Source organism: Pleurodeles waltl, chromosome 12 (assembly GCF_031143425.1).
Source record: "Pleurodeles waltl isolate 20211129_DDA chromosome 12, aPleWal1.hap1.20221129, whole genome shotgun sequence".
Taxonomy (NCBI): Eukaryota; Metazoa; Chordata; class Amphibia; order Caudata; family Salamandridae; genus Pleurodeles; species Pleurodeles waltl.
Genome location: NC_090451.1, coordinates 552975172 through 552994800, shown reverse-complemented (window position 1 = coordinate 552994800; position 19629 = coordinate 552975172). Strand labels below are relative to the sequence as shown.

Here is a 19629-nt window from a genome sequence, read left to right as displayed (position 1 = left end):
CCTTCAGAAATCCTCTGCAACTACTACTTCAACCTCTGACATCGGATTAACTGCAGCCTGCTCCAGGAACCGCTGTAACAGCAACAAAGTATCCACAAGGGATACGTTTCGTCTGCAACTTCAGCTCCAGCCAGCAACTACAACAGTTTCCACGGTGTGCATGCTCTGGGGACTCCCTGTCTTCATCCTGCACCAGAAGGACCAAAGAAATCTCCTGTGGGGTGACAGAGTCACTTCCCTGCTCACTCAGGCACCTTATAAGGTGGCAACCGGTACCCTTGGACTCCTCTCACAGCAACAGGCATGCTCCTAAGGACACAGAGGTTGGACCCTATTGACATAGACTGTCCTAAGGTCCTGCTGATGCAATTTGGAGTAGGTAAGACCTTGCTTTCCCTGAGTGCGATGGTACCCCAGTGTACAGCGTCTTCTTCACCTCCTGAGGCCTCCGTGCACTATTTGTAAAAATTCCTTCGTGCATAGCCTGGCCCAGGTCCCCAGCACTCCATCCTGTGTTGTTCTCCAGCGACGTGGGACCTTCTTTTGTTGTGCTGCATCAACTGCATTTTGCACCTCCTTTGTCCCCGTGTCCTGGGACCCCTGTGGGCGCTGCCTGGCATCCTGAGGGCTCTCTGAAGTGCTGAGAGCCCCCTCTTTCTCCTCACATAGAGTTGAGGCTGCCAGGTCCCTCCTGGGTCCAGCCAGTGCCATTTTGGTGCAAAACGCATATTTGACGTAACCAAGGCTTGTTGGTCACTTCCAACACGAAATCACATCTGCATCCATCTTCACGTCGTGGGACATCTTTTGCATTATGCAGGAACCTGCTGGCATCTTCCTAGCATGCATTCCTGCAGTCTTCAACTAACCAGGGACTCTTCTTTTGTACCCTCTTCTGGGTTGGCAGGGGCTCCTGTCCTTCCTGGGACATCTTTCGACTTCTGGACTTGGTCCCCTACTTTTGCAGGTCTTCAGCTCCAGGAATCCATCAGTTGTTGTTTGCAGACTTGGTTGGTTACTGCAATATTCCAATCATGAGGTGTAGTATGTCCTAAGGAAACGTGCAGTACTTTACTCCTGCTCTTCTCGGCTCTGGGCTGGGGTAATTTACTTACCTTTGCTGTATTCTTACTCTCCCAGCGATTCTTCACACACTACACTTGTCTAGGGGGGAATTCGTGATTCGCATTCCACTTCTTAGTATATGGTTTGTGTTGCCCCTAGACCTATTTTCTCCCATTGCATTCTATAGCATTTCCCATTGTTTGCACTATCCTATGACTAATTACTTGTCTAATTTTGGTGTCTAGTGTATACATTGTGTATAATACTTACCTCCAGAAGGAGGATTGTCTCTAAGATATTTTTGATACTGTGTGACTGAAATAAATACCTTTATTTTTGGTAACACTGAGTATAGTCTTTATTTGTGTATAAGTACTGTGTCACTATAAGTGGTATTGCATGAGCTTTGCATGTCTCCTAGTTCAACCTAAGCTGCTCTGCTATAGCTATCTCTATCAGCCTAAGCAGCTAGAACACTACTACATTTCACTAATAAGGGATAACTGGACCTGGTATAAGGTGTAAGTACCCAAGGTACCCACTACAAACCAGGCCAGCCTCCCACAGGTATTATACTTAGCTTTGGTGTTTTCTTACACTCCCAGCACCCCTCTACACACTATACTTGTCTAGGTGGAAAACCGACTTTCGCATTCCACTATTTTAGTACATGGTTTGTGTTCCACCTAGGCCCATTCCAACCTATTGTGATTTTCACTGTTTGGACTATTTTCTGGCTATTTACTTACAGATTTTTGGTTACTAGTGTATGGTTTGTGTAATTTACTTACCTCCTAAGAGAGTATAGTCTCCAAAGTATTTTTGGCTTTGTGTGACTAAAATAAAGTACCTTTATTTTTGTAACACTGAGTATTGTCTTTCGTGTGTGTGAGTACTGTGTGACTACAGTGGTACTGCAAGAGCTTTGCATGTCTCCTAGTTCAGCCTGGGCTGCTCTGCCTACAGCCACCTCTAGACAGCCTGGCTTCTAGACACTGACTACATTTCACTAATAAGGGATAATTGGACCTGGTATAAGGTGTAAGTACCTGTGGTATCCACTCCAAACCAGGCCAGGCTCCCACATCCTATAAACACTACACTTGCCTAGGTGGGAAGCCGACATTCGCATTTCACTTTCTTAGTATATGGTTTGTGTTCCCACACTTTTTTCTAACTTTTTTTATGCCTATTTATGCATACTAGTGTATATAATTTGCGTATTACTTACCTCCTAATAGAGTATAGTCTAAAATGGTATTTTTGGCATTTGTGTCACCAAAATAAAGAACCTTTATTTTTGCAACACCGAGGCCCATAGTTATACTTTTTGACGCAAACCAGTACCGGCGCTGGTTTGCGTCACAAAATTTACCACCGGCTAACGCCATTCCAACGCACCAGGCGGGCACCTTATTTATGGATTGACGTAATCTGATGCTGCGGGCTGGTCAGAGTAAAATAAAAATGACTCTAACCAGGCAGTGCCGGCGTAGGGGAAAAAGGGGTTGGGCGTCAAAAAATAGTTCAAGTCAGGTTAGAGTAAACAATCATGGCTCTAACCGGACTTGCACCATTTTTTGCACACAACCCCCATTGAAATGACTCCTGTCTTAGCAAAGACAGGAGTCATGCCCCCCTGCCCAATGGCCATGCCCAGGGGACCTCTGACCCCTGAGCATGGCCATTGGGCACAGTGGCATGTAGGGGCGCCCAAGTTAGCCCCCCCCTATGCCATTAAAACAAACATTTTAAAAAATACTTACCTCAACTTACCTGTACTTACCTGGGATGGGTCCCCCATGCATGGGTGTCCTCCAGGGGTGGGTGGGGGTGGCAGGGGGTGTCCCTGGGGGCAGGGAAGGGCACCTGTGGACTGCTTCCATGGTCAGAGACCATGGAAATGAGCCTACAGGTCCCTTAACGCCTGCCATCACCCAGGCGTTAAAAAACGGCGCACATCGGGCTGGGTGCTGTTTTTTAAGGCCCGCCCCCTCCTATGCATCAAAATGACACTGGAGTATAAATAAGGCGCACAGGCCTTAAAATCATTTTTTGGACGGAAATGCCTACCTTGCATGTCATTAACGCAAGGCGGTTTCCCGCATCCAGAAAATGACGCACACAGAGGAATTTTGACATTCGTGGGGTCAGGCGTCATAGTATAAATATGGTGTAAGGTTTGCGCCAAATGTGCGTCAAAATCTTTGACGCACGTTCGGCGCAGAGTATAAATATGCCCCTGAGTATTTTCTTTCATGTGTGTGAGTACTGTTTGACTCCAGTGGTATTGCATGAGCTTTGCATGGCTCCTAAATAAGCCTTGGCTGCTCAGCTACAGCTACCCCTAGAGAGCCTGGCTTCTAGACACTGCCTACATTTCACTAATAAGGGATAACTGGACTTGGTATAAGGTGTAAGTACCTTAGGTACCAAGTCCTACACTCTGGGACTTTTTAACAGGAGGCAAGCTCAGTCCAGTCCCTTGCGGATCCCTTGTGGGGCATGCAAGGACCTTCCAGCAGAGTCAGGGAGCAGCAGGCAGCAGGGCAACTAGCAGGAGACCAGTTCTTTCAGAAAAGCAGTCCAGATCCGTCATTTGGGCAGCACAGCAGTCCTTCTGACAAAGTCCAGTTGTAGTTCCAGATGTGTCTGATTTTAGGGGATCACAGACTCAGTATATATACCCATCAGTCCTTTGTGTAAGGTCAGCCCACTAGCATTTGAAGTGTGAGACACCGTCCACTCTTCCTGCCCATGAATACCCATCAATATGCAGATGAATGCAGATGCAGTGGAGTGTCCTGTATTTATGGCTGTATGGGTGAAATGCAGAAGGAATTTGTCAACCAGCACAGACCAAACATGGATTGGAGACAGGCTGTAAGGCACAGAGGGCATTGAGTGGAGAGAAATGCCTACTTTCTAAAAGTGGCATTTCTAAAATAGTAACGTTAAATCTAACTTCACCAGTAAGCAGGATTTGTCACTGCCATTCCAACCATACCACACATGACAATGCCACTCCTTTCAGATGAGAAATAACCACTTAAAAGTATATAAGGGAATTTCCATTGCTGGTCTATGAGAGAGGCAGGCTTCACAATAGGGAAAACTGATTTTGGGTGTTTTTCCCTACTAGGACATGTAAAACTTACAAGTACATGCCCTGCCTTTTAATTACATAGCCCCCTACCCTATGAGGGCCTACCTTCCGTGTGACCTATATGTAATAAAAGGGGAGTTCAAGGTTTGGCAAGTCGTTTCAAATGCAAGTCAAAGTGCCAGTGAAACTGCACACACAGGCCTTGCAATGGCAGGCCTAAGACATGGTTAAGGGGCTACTTATGTGGCTGGTATAATCAGTACTTCAGGCATCCTAGTAGCATTTAATTTACAGGCCCTGCGCATATATGGTGCATGTTATTAGAGACTTACAATTATTAATATGCCAATTCAGTATGAGCTAATGTTACCATGTTTAGGAGAGAGAGCACAAGCACTTTAGCACTGGTCAGCAGTGGTAAAGTGTGCAGAGTCCTAAAACCAGTAAAAACAAGGTCAGAAAAAGAGGAAGAGGAAGGCAAAAAGTTTGTAGTGAGACTTAAGAAAGGGCCATTTTCCACCCCCCCCCCCTTTGCCAACTGCCTCCTAATCAGTCCTGCTACTTACCCCACCTTCTCCCCTGACTAAGTGTGACTCCGGCAGTGATCGGCCTTGTATCCAGGGGGAGGGTGATTTCTCTCCAACCTGTGGGCGTTGTAGTCAGGATGAGCTGGAGGGTAAAGGAGGGCTTGGGCCACAGGGTCTGCATTGTGCTCTCAATTGACCTTCTGGATATCAGTTGCACTGATGTATGGTGCTGTGTGCATATGTGTGCGATTGTGTTTCATACGAACTTTCTTGACATCTGATGCACCATGTAACGTGCTGAGTGAGTGCGTGCCCGGGAGAGTGACTCTCTGAGGACCATTGCTGATATTGTTGTGGTCTGGGGTGCAACCTAAACTCTGTGGTATTTCAATATAATAAATGTCAGGGTGGGCCAAAGGGTTGACAATATTACGCAGCGCAAAGGTGTGTTGGTGGGGCAATGTAGGCTCTCTCCCCAGTGAGCATATTACTGATGTCATTTTAACCCATGTTTAGGCCTAGTACTGCTGGTAATATTTCCAAGTGGGATATATGCCCAGAAGTTCACAATTGTGTGTGTTGAATCCAATCTTTATTTACATACCACGCATGTGAAGTCTCTTTTGTGACGCTCAGTGTATCTATTGTGGGAGTGTAGTGCAAATGCTTTACACATTGCCTCTGTGATAGGCCTGACTGCTCAGTGCCAAGCTACCCAAGGGTGAGCACAGGTTATACAGTGAGTGTAATCACACACCCCTGATGGAAGTGGTAGGTTCTGCAAGGTTGGGGCACCACCACAGCACCCAGAACTGGCCACTTTCAACAAGCACACACAGAAAGAGGACGAAACGAGGAGAAATAAAGATATTTCTCCTTGTTACGCCTCTTGTGGGAAGGCATTTTTGTTTAGCTCATTCCCAGGTTTACAAGGTTTTGTAAATGTGTGAATGTATCAAAACCAATGGAGTTGCAAGGTAATACCCGAGCAACATCCATGACACACTTTCCCAGAGCACAGTAATGCAATACAGCAATTTGAGCTGTGTTGTGTTACTCCAGATTTTTGGAGTCACTCAAAGCCATGCAAAGTGGCTTTGCATGGCTTCAAAAATCGGACAGAAGTTTGCGTCACGCATGTACCACGTTGCATGGTGTAAATGTGATGCAACCCTGTTATAAATATGGCCCTTTTAAGCAGGATTGCATCACTTTTGTGATACAAACCCAGTGCAAAAGGTTTGTAAATCAGGCCAAAATTTCCAAAAATTACTGTGAAATGCGCAGAGCTGTGAGGTGTGCAGTGTTATTCGGAGGCATTTTTATAACCAAGTCACACAGCGCAGTAAGTCACCTTGCTGCACTGCACGGTGTGACAGGGAAAGAGCAGGAATGCACCATATTTGAAAGAATATGGTGCATTCCTGCCTTTTTTCCCCAAGCTGGAATTGTTTTGGCAGCCTGGCGCCAATGCAGGCACCATTACACCATGGTGCAAGGGTCCCTCTGTTATGAGTATGATTATTTTTGTGGAGGAAGGGGTACCTTCCTGCACAAAAACAATCCCAAGGCTTTTTTGAGGAAGTAATAAGGAGAAATAGAGATATTTCTCCACGCTGTGCCTCCCCTGTGAAGGTGTAGGATTTTAGAACATTTCCAGGTTTACTAATTCTGATAAACCTAGGAATGCACCAAAATCCATGTAAGTTGCGTGGAAACACTTATGCAATGCCCATGGAACGCCTTCCCAGGACAGAGTAACGCAACATAGCTATTTGTGCTGCATTGCATTACTCCATATTTATTAATCCACTCGAGGCCATCTTAAGGTGCCTTGAGTGACTTCATAAATCTGCTTTAGGAGTTGTGTTGCACATGCACCACTTTGCTTGGTGCAAGCATGATGCAACAAGGGCCATTAATATGGCCCTCAATATTTACTGTCTTGTGCAAACAGGAATACAAAGGCTTTGAGGGGCATATTTATGAGTGAGTTGTGCCATGCTTCCACAATGCAATGTCGTACATGCATAGCGCAAACCAATAAGTCATATTTTTGGAGCCAAACAAAGCCACCTTGCGTGGCTTTGAATGGCTTCAGAAGTATGGAGTAAGATAACGCAGAGCAAATCGGTACATTGTCTCACCCTGTCGTGCGTGGGCGCTCCATGGGCATTGCGGTGGGTGTTCCCATGCAACTCCCATGGATTTTCACACAGTCCCAGATTTACAAGGACTTTTAAACCTGAGAATGCACCAACATGTTAAACCTACCCCGGAGAGGCAAAAGGAGGAGAAATATTTGTATTTCTCCTCATTCTTTCCTCTTTCTATGTGTGCTACATTCTGCAGCACACATGGAAAGAGGACAACAACTCTGAGGATTGTTTTTGTGCAGGAAGTTGTCCCTTCCTGCACAAAAACTATCCTGCATGCAACACGGGCACCCTTGCACCATGGTGCAAGGATACCTGCGTTAGTGCTAGGTTGCCAAAAAGGCGTCAGCGGAGGGGATAAGGCAGGAATGTGCAGTATTGGATAAATTCGTCGCATTCCTGCCCTTTCCCTGTGATGCAGGGCAGCGCAGCAAGGTGACTTGCTTCGCTGCCCTGCGCCACGACACTCACAAATATGCCCCTATAAGTGATAACCAAAGCCTGTTACATACAAATTGCTTTACATTATAGTAATTGCACCCACCTTAACTTGTGCCCTATTCCGTTACAGTAAATGCTAGTATATTGTTCTTTTTGCATTTGTAATTTATAGAAAATAAGGGGAATATTTACAAGAAAGTAGTGCATCGGTCCTGATGCACCACTTTTCTTGCATCGCCCTCACCCCACCCAACGACACCATGGTTGTACCGTATTTACAATACGGCTCACCATGGCAGTCGTTAGGACAATTGTTACGCTATTGTGGCACTTTGCTGCACTAGCGTCAAAAATGTTGACGCTAGTGCAGCAAAGCACAGGGAGGCCCTTTGATTAAAATGGGTGCGTCATTTTAACACCAGCTCTGATCAGGCATTAAACCTGATGTAAAAAATGGTGCAGTGAAATGTTATGAATTTCACTGTGCCATTTTTTTGGGCCTCCCTGGGTCGAAACCCCCACTTGCATACATTATGCCTGACGAAGGCATAATGTGGCACAAGGGGTCGCAAAGTGGCACAATGCAAGCGTTGCACCACTTCGTAAATACTGTGTGCTGCCTTAGCATAAAAAATAATAGCACTAACGGCTTGTAAATGTGCCCCCTCGTTTATTGTGGTACAAATGACTCTGAACTTTTGCTTTAATTTGCAGACTGTCAGAACCTACCGCTGGCATTGGTGAGGCCCCATCCGGTGGTGACGCACTTCTGACCCCCGTTGAAGACGTCGTTGGATGCAGCCAGGCACACCGACCCCACACGGGAGTTTAGGGTTGCAGGGGAGGAGAGCTTCACGAGGGTGATATCATTCTGGATGGTGTAGGAGTTGTAGTTTGGGTGCCTGAAAACCTACATATGAAATCATGAAATAAAAAATTAGGGCGGAGAAGTTACAGCAATATTACGTTCACTGTACTCCGAATATTGGGTCACTTCAGAGGTATTGTTAAGAATTACTAGCCGACTTAAGATCCAGATTCTGGAGTGTCTTTATTTTACCCACTGTGTAGCTTCCTCCTCCTAGTTGTGGCCTCTTTTCAGTTTCCTAGCTCTCATGTAATTGTGATCCAGAATATAATAACCTTAAAATGCACACCTGACTGTAGAAGCCTCCAGGCGAGATGTGCAGATACCAAACTGTAGTTAGTGGTACTCATTTGTAGACATTTGTAGGATAAGAGGCTTAGATAACCAGGCTGTACTGTCTCTAACAGCGTTTGACTTCTTAAGACCCCCACCGAATCATAAATGGAATGCGGGCACCGCACACTGAGTCATTATTGGAAGCCAGGAACCCCAGGCATAAGCATTTTCTATGATATGAACCTCAAAACAATAAACAAGATTATAGAAACAAGTCACACCAAACAAATGCTCACATACTACACTAGATTGAAACTTAGGCCCATATTTATAGGAAAATGACGGAGTGCGATGCTGCGCCAAAATTGCCAGCGCCACGCTCTGTCATTTTCACAAAGCAGGGATACGCTGTATTTAAATGAATACAGCGCACCCCTGTGTTGTCCCATGTGCTGGCTCTAAATTTAGCTGCCAGCACCAACGCAGGCATCCTTGCTCCATTGTGTAAGGATGTCCGCGTTGAGGGGTGTGATTGTTTAAGTGCGGGAAGGTGTCCCTTCCTGCACATAAACAATCACTAATGGCGCTTTGGCACTTCTGTGAGTGCTGCAGAATGTAGCACACTTAGAAGTGCCAAAGCGTCATTTTCAAATGATTGTTAATGTGCAGGAAGGGACACCTTCCCGCACATAAACACTAATTTCTGCCATTTTGCTCTTTCTATGCGTGCTGCAGAATGCCGCACGCATCGAATAAGCAAAAGAACGAGGAGGAATACAAGTATTCCTCCTCGTTGTGCCTTGCTAACGCCACCCCTGGAGGTGGCGTTAGATTTTGGCGCTGCCTCAGGTTTACGAAATCTCATAAATCTGAGGCAGTGTCAAAATGCAATGGGTGTTGCTGTGGTACACCCACAACAACACCAATTGCACGCCCCTCTGACGCAGATATCTGTGTCGGAGGGGACCATATTTACAAGGAGGTGTAATGCCACCAAAAAGTGGTGTTACACCTCTTTGTAAATATGGAGCAGAGGTTAGCGTCACTGGAGCGTCACGTTAAGTGACGCTCCCGTGGCACTATGGGCTCATAGATATGCACCTTAAATCCTAAACTCTACTTGTGCTTGTCCAATACCTTGTATATGCATCACTCTGCTCAACACTGTACTGGTCAGGATCTGAATGTCTCCTCATCATGGAAATCTCTCTAGAGCACGTGCACTAAGTCACTAAGTTATCTGACTACCCATGGCACGACAGACACCGGATACTATTACCTTAGCGATGCTCTTCACTTGGATGGGCTCTGCAGAAGAACTGTGGTCGAACTCCCCAAGAATCACACGATGAGTTGTCCTGTAAATTATCACATCAGAAGAAAAACATGAGGGATCTTTCTTTCCTGAAGTACTACAGGCCAGACTTACAAGGCCCTAGCGCCTCCTTGCACCACACTAGTGTCATTTTTTTTACACTAATATGGCTCAAGGAGGCAATTTGCGCTGCAGCATATTTATAAATTGGTGTAATGCATGCATTGTGCCACTTTGTGACCCCTTGCACCACTTTATGCGTGCGTCAGGCATAATGTGTGCAAGGGCAGAGTTCCAGCTTCAGGAGGCCTAAAAAAATGGCGCAGTGAAATCTACAAGATTTCACGGCATAATTTTTGGTGTCATTTTTAACGCCTGCTCAAAGCAGGTGTTAAAGTGAAGCACCAATTGTTATTAATGGGCCTCCATCCACTTTGCTGCACTAGCATCAAAATATTTGACGCTAGTGCAGCAAAGCGCCACAATAGTGTCAAAAATGTTGACGCTGTTCGCCTAACATGCACCATGGCACTCCGTATAGTCAGTAAGGTGCACACATGGGGTCGTTATGTGGGGAAGGGGCGATGCAAGAAAACTGGTGCATCAGCACTGATGTGCCAGTTTTTTGTTAATATGCCCCTAAATACGTACTGAAATCCAAGATGACCCTTTGCTGCAGCAAGAATTGCTAGAAAACACAATTGGGTCATTTAGTGATTTGCCTAGCGGGAGCTCCATTGCAAATTAATGGGGCTTCTGCTCTGGCAAACCCATGGTTCTCTTTGACCAAAGCACACAGTGGCCTGTTTATGAGGATTGTCATGCAGTGCAACACAGCAAGTCACCTTGTTGTGCTGCGTGACAGAGTAAGGGCAGGAATGCACTGTGTTTAAAAGAATATTGTGCATTCCTGATTTTTCCCCTGCACTGGCAACCTTTTGGCTGCCTAGTGGCAACAAGCGCACTCTTGAACCATGGTGCAAGGGTGCCTGTGTTGCTACATGATTGTTTGGTGCAAGGGTGCCTACATTTCACGCAGGATTACAAGTGTAAGGTAAAACTAACCATCAGTCTCAGGGACATCCTAAGGATTTTAGGGGCCCTTTTCGGAACAGCTTTGAAATGAATGCTCTGTTTTCTGCTCTATCATGCCCTCTTTGGCCAGGTCACTGACAGTGCACAGGCACACTTGTCTGAGTTCTAAACATGATTACATCTAATATTAAGAGATTGTGACATGTTTATAACATAGTAGGAGCTCACTAATAATATTGCAAATAATCTCCTTGACCCCCTTCCATTTCTCATATGTGAGATGCTGGTTTGCTCTAAAAGAAATATTATGAAACAAACACTACAGGGCAAATTTACGAGCCCCTTGCACCTCTGTTGAGGCACTTATTGTGAGGCAACGGCGTCGCAAACCTTGAAACCACGGGGATTATTTATGGGAAATTGGCATAGGGCATTGCTGCAAGTCTTCTTGCTGCCATGCCCTATGCCAATGTGAAAGGGCAGGAATGCACAGCATTTTTTAAATACAGTGAATTATTGTCCTTTTCCCATGTGATGGTGCACAATTTTCTGCTTAGCGCCAACCCAGGCACCCTTGACCATGGTGTAAGGGTGTTGGGTTGCATGCAGGATTGTTTTTGTGCAGGAAGGGACACCTTCCTGAAAAAAACACAATCCTGAGAGGCATATTCCTTTAACTATGTGTGCTGCAGAAAGAGGAAGTAACAAAGAGAAATAAAGACATTTCTCCTTGTTACCCCTCCCCTGAGAAGGTGTATATTTTTAGTGCATTCTCAGGCCTACCAGTTCTTGAAAATTTGGAAATGCATCAAAAACCATGGGGAAAACCCACACAACACGAAGTAGGGCAATGCTACAATATGTGTGCTGCGTTTCTTTACTCCAGATTTATGGTGCCACTTTGGGCCGCACAAAATGTCCTTGCATGGCTTCATAAATCTCATTTTACAGCTGCGTCACACATATAGTACATTGCGTGGTGCAAGTGCAGCGCAGCTGTCCTCATAAATAGGCACCAAAAAATCCATTTGGGGAGCCGCTGTCGGTGGACAGTGGCATAACAAAGGCCCCTGCAGCCCCCGCAGTGGGGGCCTGAACTCCAGGGGGGAGGGGGCCCGCTACAGGTACTTTGCAAGGGGGGAGCCCTCAAGTTTTGTTATGCCACTGCCGGTGGAAACCTGGCAGTTTCTCAGCTACTGAGCTGACAGGTAGTAGTGAAAGTCGTTCCACCCTGTTTAGGGCAGAGTGATGTCACTAGTTTTTCCTGCCCAGAATGTACCAGCCAGGGAAACACAACAATGCCGCACTCCCAACCCCCCCGGGCACCCCCCAACCCACATGATGGACTTTTTACCCAACAAATGGACTCAAAGTCCTACTTATGCGTGGTCCACCACTGCAGGGGATTGGACTTCATGACCTATTCAATAAAAGTCTCATACAGTAATTATAATAACGTTGAAATGTTTGTGGGTGGTCTTTTAGAGCACTTAGGTCTGGAGTGATAGCAATCTTTTTTTAGTAAAATTGACACATAGTATTATCAGTGATTAGCGTTAATAGAGCTTGTGTAGACACCCCAAAACCCACTGAAATAAGAATTATGCATTTCTTTCAAAATTTGTGTCACTTATATAACGTAAACACGTGATCAGCTGACAGCTTCTGAGCCCATGGCCTGGAAAAGTGCAGACAAGAAACTGGAGACACATTATTGTGACAACGCAGAGAACAAACAGAAGACAGTTACCATAGTCTTGAAGAGAGCCCTACCTTTTTATGATGAAGGTTAGATAACCAATCTGAGCCAATGCCTCCAAGCCTACCCTGCCTGGTCGCCAGCCTGGTTCATCTAAAACTTTAACTTCCCTCCATTTCTTGGCCACACAGGCTTTGTCTGCCCTTGAACCCGATTGGCTGGACTGTCATGAACATCAAATGAGGACAGAATTAGAAGTTCCAATTGGTAAGAGATGTTTTTACATAACAACCGCTAATGCTAAGAAAGGATTATGAAACCACCACTGTGGGAATACTTAGCTGCATTGGCTTAGAAGCCAAACCAGAAGGCATGCACTATTATCCTGATCGGCTGATCTTTAAAAATGTGTGCACTTCTCTTGACTTTCCAAGCAAGATCTTTCTAGACTGACTGGATTAGAATTTATTATCTAGAATAGAGTTCAGGCAATATGTGGGAACTGGGAAACCTGCTGCCATTTTATCATCTCAAAGCATTTCAGTATCAGATGGACACCATTCTCGTGACCCCTCCACCATGCGTAGGGTGAGGGCACTATGGCCCTCATTACGACCCTGGCGGTTTGTAACCGCCAGGGCCGCGGCACGCGGGAGCATTCTGACCGCGGCGGCTTAGCCGCGGTCAGAGAAGGGAAACCGGCGGTCTCCCGCCGGTTTCCCGATGCCCCCAAGGAATTCTCCAAGCCGGCGCAGCTTGCTGCGCCGGCTTGGGGATTCCGACTCCCCCTCCCGCCATCCAGTTCCTGGCGGTTCTCCCGCCGGGAACTGGATGGCGGGAGGGGGAGTCGCGGGGCCCCTGGGGGCCAACGGCATGGGCACTGCAGGGGCCCCCGTAAGAGGGCCCCAAAATGTATTTCACTGTCTGCCTTGCAGACAGTGAAATACGCGACGGGTGCAGTAGCACCCGTCGCACCTTCCCACTCCGCCGGCTCGATTACGAGCCGGCATCCTCGTGGGAAGTGAGTTTTTCCCTGGGCTGGCGGGCGGTCTTTTGGAGACCGCCCGCCAGCCCAGGGAAAAACTCATAATACCCTCCGCGGTCTTCTGACCGCGGAGCGGTATTATGGAGGGCGGAATGCTGGTGGGCGGCCTCCGCCGCCCGCCAGGGTCGTAATGAGGGCCTATATCATCTTCGTGAACTGGACCTCTACTGCATAACCAAAGTCACTGAACGGCTCCTGTGCAGCCGGAAAGTAAAATAGGACTCCTCGCTTGTTTTCACACCCACCCCATGATGGAGTCCCACTACTCATCCTGCCACCAACAGAAACAAATAAAGGTGAAGTAGTGATACCTGACGCTGCAGTGGGCAGCAGTGACCACCCACTCGCTGTTGACCAGAGAGCCGCCACAGAAATGGAATCCAGTGCTGTCCTGAGAAGTTTAAGAGAAGGCAAGGGTCAGTTCTCAATACGAAAACAAGTCTCTGATTTCCATTTTATCAACTTCTTAGTTATGTGTGTTATAATTGTCTGCTGTATGATTAAAATCGTAATATGAGACTTACATGAGAAATAAAATAGATTAAAGTACTTCAAAACAGATTTTTCAACAGTTTGTACCGGCCCAGCCACTAAAAGTGATTCAAGCCCGTGCAAAGTGTTGATTTGTATGTTTTGTTTGAGCTGGAAAGTTACCTAAAAGTAACCCAAAGCAAGGGCAGATTTACTAATTGTTGACTAAATGCAGCACAGCAACCAGAGTTAGGGTCATATTTACGAGAATGTGATGCAATGCAGCGCAGCAAGTCACAGGGAAAGGGCAGAAAGGCACAGTTTTTAAGTCAAAACTGCGCCTTCCTGCCTTTTCCCCTGCACCGAGCGCCAACACAGGCACCCCTGCACCATGGTTCAAGGGTCCCTGCATTGTTCCTGCACAAAAACAATCCCCTGACACATATTCTTCTATCTATATGTGCTGCAGAATGAAACACACATATAAAGAGTAACTAACATGGAGAAATAAAGATATTTCTCAAAGCTACACCTCCCCTGGGAAAGTGTAGCATTTTGGCGCATTCCCAGATTTACCAATTCTGGTAAATCTGGAAATGCGTCAAAATCCAAGGAAGTTGCATGGGAACACCAATGCCCATGGAATGCCTTCCAGGTCAGATTAAGGCAGCGCAGCGATTTGCACTGCGTTGCCTTACTCCAGATTTATGGAGGCACTCAGGGCCACACAAGGCAGTTAAGGTTTGCATCATGCATGCACCACGTTGAGTGGTACAAATGCAACGCAAGCGGATCATAGACATGACCCTTAGGCTACAATTTGTGGGATTTTGGTGCAGGGCAGCACAGCAAGTCACCCTGCTGCGCTGCCCTGCGCCAAAAGGAAAGGGAAAATTAATATCAATATGGCAACAAGAAGCTAAACTTGGCCGCACACTTCTGTATTGTTATAATAATATACTGCAGGTGCTCATACACATGTACATATTGTTGCCAAATATGCCTTACTGGCAGGGAAACCTTAACCAGTATACAGAAACAAAAGGAAAGGGCAGGAATGTGCCATATCTATGGCATATTGTCTATGGCATATGAAGCATTCCTGTCTTTTCCTCCTGCACTGGTGCCATTTCGGCAGCCTAGCGCTAATGCAGGAAACCTTGCACCATGCAGGGACACTTTCCTTCACAAAAACAATCTTGGGAGGCTTCTTTCTCTTTTTATGTGTGCTGCGGAATGCAGCACATGGAGAAAGAGGACACATAGTGATATTTCTCCTCTTTGCCCCTCCCCTGAGGAGGCGTAAGGTTTTAGCACATCTCCAGGTTTACAAGGTCTTGTAAATCTGTAGATGCATTCAAATCCATGGGTGTTGCTTGGAAACTGTTAGAAATGGGGTCTATTGATGGCAGTCAGGCTACCCTCTGTCCAAGCAAGGACCCTCACTCTAGTCAGGGTAAAGGGGACTCACCCTCAGTTAACCTCGCTCACCCCCTTGGTAGCTTGGCACGAGCAGGCAGACTTAACTTCAGAAGCAATGTGTACAGTATTTGTACCAATACACAGAGTAACTCAGTGAAAACACTACAAAATGACACAACACAGGTTTAGAAAAATAGGTAATATTTATCTAAACAAAGCAAGACCAAAAGGACAAAAATCCAACATACACAAGTCAAGTTATGAATTTAAAAAGCAGAAAGAGTCTTAAATTCTTTAGAAAACAGTGAGAATGTTGTTAGCGTGCAAAAGTATATGGGCAGCGTCAAAATAAAGCTGCACAGGCAAGTGTGCGTTGGAAAAGTCTAGCGATGCGTCGATTTCTCACTCGCAAGCGAGAGTGTGCGTCGTACCTCCTCCGGTCGGGTCGACGAGCGTCGTTTCTTCTCTCCCGCAAAAGAGCTTTGCATCGATCTGGACGGGCACCTCGGGTCCGCGCAGGCTTTGCGTTGATTTGCCACGCCCAGTGATGTTGTGTCGAAAGCCAGTCGCACGGTGTCAAGACACCGCGCTGCGTGGGGGCTTGGCTTGTTAACAGCAGCTGCTGCGGGTGTTGTGCGTTGTTTCTTCAGCCACGTTGCATTGATTTTCCAACCGCGATGCAGGTGGAGCATCAATGTTAGCCACAAGGCCAGCGGCGCGTTGTTTTTCAGTCACGAGGTGGGTGGTGCATTGAAAGTTTCCCCGTACGGTGGTCTTTACCTGGATTTCTGTACCTTTCCACCAGCTGCACCTTTAAAGGGCCCATAGATGGGACAGGGCACCACTCGGCAGGCAGGACTCTCAGCAGAAAGCCCAAGTGCTGGCAGAGAGAAGTCTTTGATGTCCCTGAGACTTCAACAACAGGAGGCAAGCTCTGTTCCAGCCCTTGGAGATTCTTCACCTGTGGGAAGTCACACAAACGTCAGTCTTTGTCCTCTCAGGCAGAAGCTGCTACTGCAGGTAAACCCAGCAGAGCACAGTCACTGGCAAAGGGGGAATACTCCTCCTCCTCCAGCTCAAAGCTCTTCTCCTTGGCAGAGGTTCCTCTTGGTTCCAGAAGTAATCTGATTTTCAGGGGTTTTGGGTGCTCTTCTTATACCCCTTTCTGCCTTTGAAGCAGGCCTTCAAGATCCTGCCTTGCCCCGGCCAGACCTCAGAGACACACCAGGGGGTTGGAGACTGCATTGTGTGAGGGCAGGCACACCCCTTTCAAGTGTAAGTGACCAGTCCTCCCCTCCCCTCAGGACAGATGGCCCATCAGGATATGCAGGCTACAACCCAGCTCCCTTTGTGTCACTGTCTAGATCAGAGGTGCAAACAGTCCAACTATCAAACTGACCCAGACAGGGAATCCACAAACAGGCAGAGTCACAGAATAGTTTAAGCAAGAAAATGCCTACTTTCTAAAAGTGGCATTTTTAAACACCCAATCTACAAACCAACTTCACTAAAAGATGCATTTTTAAATTGTGAGTTCAGAGACCCCAGGCTCCACATGTCTATCTGCTCCTAAAGGGACTTTGCCCTTTAATCATATTTAAAGCCAGCCCCATGTTAACCTTTGAGAGAGATAGGCCTTGCAACACTAAAAAACGTATTTGGCAGTATTTCACTGTCAGGACATGTCAAACAAATAAGGACATGTCCCACCTTTAACACACACTGCACCCTTCCCATGGGGCTACCTAGTGCCTACCTTAGGGGTGCCTTACATGTATAAAAAGAGAAGGTTTAGGCCTGGCAAGTCGGTGTGCTTGCCAAGTCGAAATGGCAGTTTAAAACTGCCCTCACAGACTCTCCAGTGGCAGGTCTGAGTCATGTTTATAGGGCTACTAATGTGGGTGGCACAACTAGTGCTGCAGGCCCTCTAGTCACATTTGATTTACAGGCCCTGGGCACCTCTAGTGCATTTTACTAGGGGCTTACTAGTAAATCAAATATGCCAATCATGGTTAAGGCAATGTACACATATAATTTAGACAGGGAACACTTACACTTGTCAGCAGTGGTAAAGTCTCCAGAGCAAACAAAAAAAGCAAAAACAGAGTCCAGCTCACAGAAACAACCTGGGAAGCAAAGGCAAATGTTTGGGGAGGTCATGCCAATGATGCCAAGTCTAACAGAAACACGGACCGCAATGCCCGTGGAATGCCTCCCTAAAGCAGAGTAAGGCAATGCAGCAATTTGCGCTGCCTTGCCTTTTTCCATATCTATGAGGCCATTCAAAACCAAGCAAAGTGGCTTTGCATGGCCTCATAAATATGATTTTGTGCTTTGCGCTGCTGTTGTGACAGAAAAAGTGATGCAGCGGGGGCACAAAGGCCTCATAAATATGGGCCTTAGGGGCCGATTTACAAATAAATGATGCAGCATGGCGCAGCAAGCCAGATTGCTGCACTGCGACATTTTGAAAGTGCTGGGATGCGTCGTTTTCACAGAAATATGACGCACTCCTGTACTTTCCTCTGCACTGGTGCGCAAACTGCTGCCTAGTATCAAAGCAGGCAACTTTGAGCCATGGTGCAAGGGTGTCTGCGTTGCAGGGATGATTATTGCAAGAAGGGGCACCTTCCTGCACTTAAACAATCATTAATGGTGTTTTCGTCTTTCTATGTGTGCTGCTGGAGCACTCATGAAAAGAGGAAAAAAATGGGGAGAAATAATGATTTCTCCCTGTTGCACCACTTTAAAGCTACCCCTGAGGTGGCGTAGGAATCTGACTCATTCCCAATCTTGTAAATCTGGGAATGCATCAGATTTCATGGGTGTTCCATGGGAACACCAACAGCATGGAATGCCCCTTTCACGCAGAGTAATGCGAGAAAGGGAGCCATATTTACAAGGCCATGAAAAGCCATGCAAGTTGGCTTTGCGTGGCCTTGTAAATATGGGCTGGCAAATTGCACCACCGGAACATTTTAAAAAATGACACTCCAGTGGCGTAGTGTGCCACTAGAGGGTTGTAAATGAGGCCCCAACTGTGTTCCATTGAGTCCAAGGGAAAGACAAAAAAAAGCCTAATTTCTACAAAAAATATAACACCATTTTCCTTTCCTGAGTGCTGGAGCACTTTTGGCTGCCAAGCAACCGACAGTGGTTTTCCTCACTAGACATTTCCTGAGAACAAAGCTGGGGAAAACACAAAAAGAAGAAAGAAAGAGAAATAGAAACACGGAGAAACTGTTACAAAGAGAGAAAGCAGGAACCTGTAAGAGATAAAGGCAAGATGGTGACCGGTAGTGGATCAAAGAGGTGTAAGGTGGTTTGAAGACTGCACAGTCCTTGTATTCAGCTTGCTGACATTTGATGCCTCTGGGCATGGGCTTCCGAGTAGAGTTTTGGCCATGGGCACTCATTATTTTACAAATTAAGCACTGATAAAGCATAGTTTTGTACTGGAAGGGTTCTCTTCCAGTACAAGACTTATGCTTGACATACAAACAAGCTTGTACTATATTGCAAGGCTGTCTACATCAGCCTAAAGTGTGCTTGCCCTGCAGGAAAGAAAAATCCATCTCATATCTTTGTAGATATGGTGCTATTTTTGTCTTTCATTCTGACACAATGCAGTGCACCAAAAATGAGTATATCTGTCCCAGTATTTTGTACCGGAACATTACACTTGCAGTACAAAAACTATGTTAGACTCACACAGGCAGCTTTTCACTATGGTGCAAGGGTGGGTTTGTGTATGTGTGTGTGTGTGCGTCGCTAGGCACCCAAAAAGTGCACCAGCACTTAGAAATAGAACAGCATGGCCACATCTTTCTAGATATGGGCCTGTCCTGCTCTCTCCCCTGCACTTTGGTTGTTGCTCTGCATTGTGTAAGAAAAAAGTACATTTGCCCATTCACCTCCAACGGATTAACAAATGTATAAAATACTGTACATTTAAAACAAAAGCTATGAATGAAAGCCACGAAAGCTAAAATCTATCAATGGCTGCCACAGAAGAGGCAACTTTTATAATATGCTATTATTCGCAAACTATTTTGGAATTCTGATAGCAAATTACACAGTGTACTGTTTCCTGAATTTCAGACACTTTGCAAAATCTCTTGTTACAGTGCTTTCAAAAGTTTACTCCATGGAGGTTCGAGGGAGGCAACATTTTGTTACATTACTGAATGCAATGGAAATCTC

At 46.2% G+C, this 19629-nt stretch overlaps 1 protein-coding gene across 1 annotated transcript in view; it reads right to left on the bottom strand.

The window, feature by feature from the left end:
- LOC138268193 (chymotrypsinogen 2-like) overlaps nucleotides 1-19629 on the bottom strand; it is a 61619-nt gene that overhangs the window by 31053 nt on the left and 10937 nt on the right. The window contains exons 3-5 of the mRNA XM_069217615.1: nucleotides 13845-13924; nucleotides 9719-9797; nucleotides 8025-8205 (exon numbers count right to left, since the gene is read on the bottom strand). Coding sequence (XP_069073716.1) covers nucleotides 8025-8205; nucleotides 9719-9797; nucleotides 13845-13924 — 340 coding nt within the window. The remainder of the gene's footprint in view (nucleotides 1-8024; nucleotides 8206-9718; nucleotides 9798-13844; nucleotides 13925-19629) is intronic.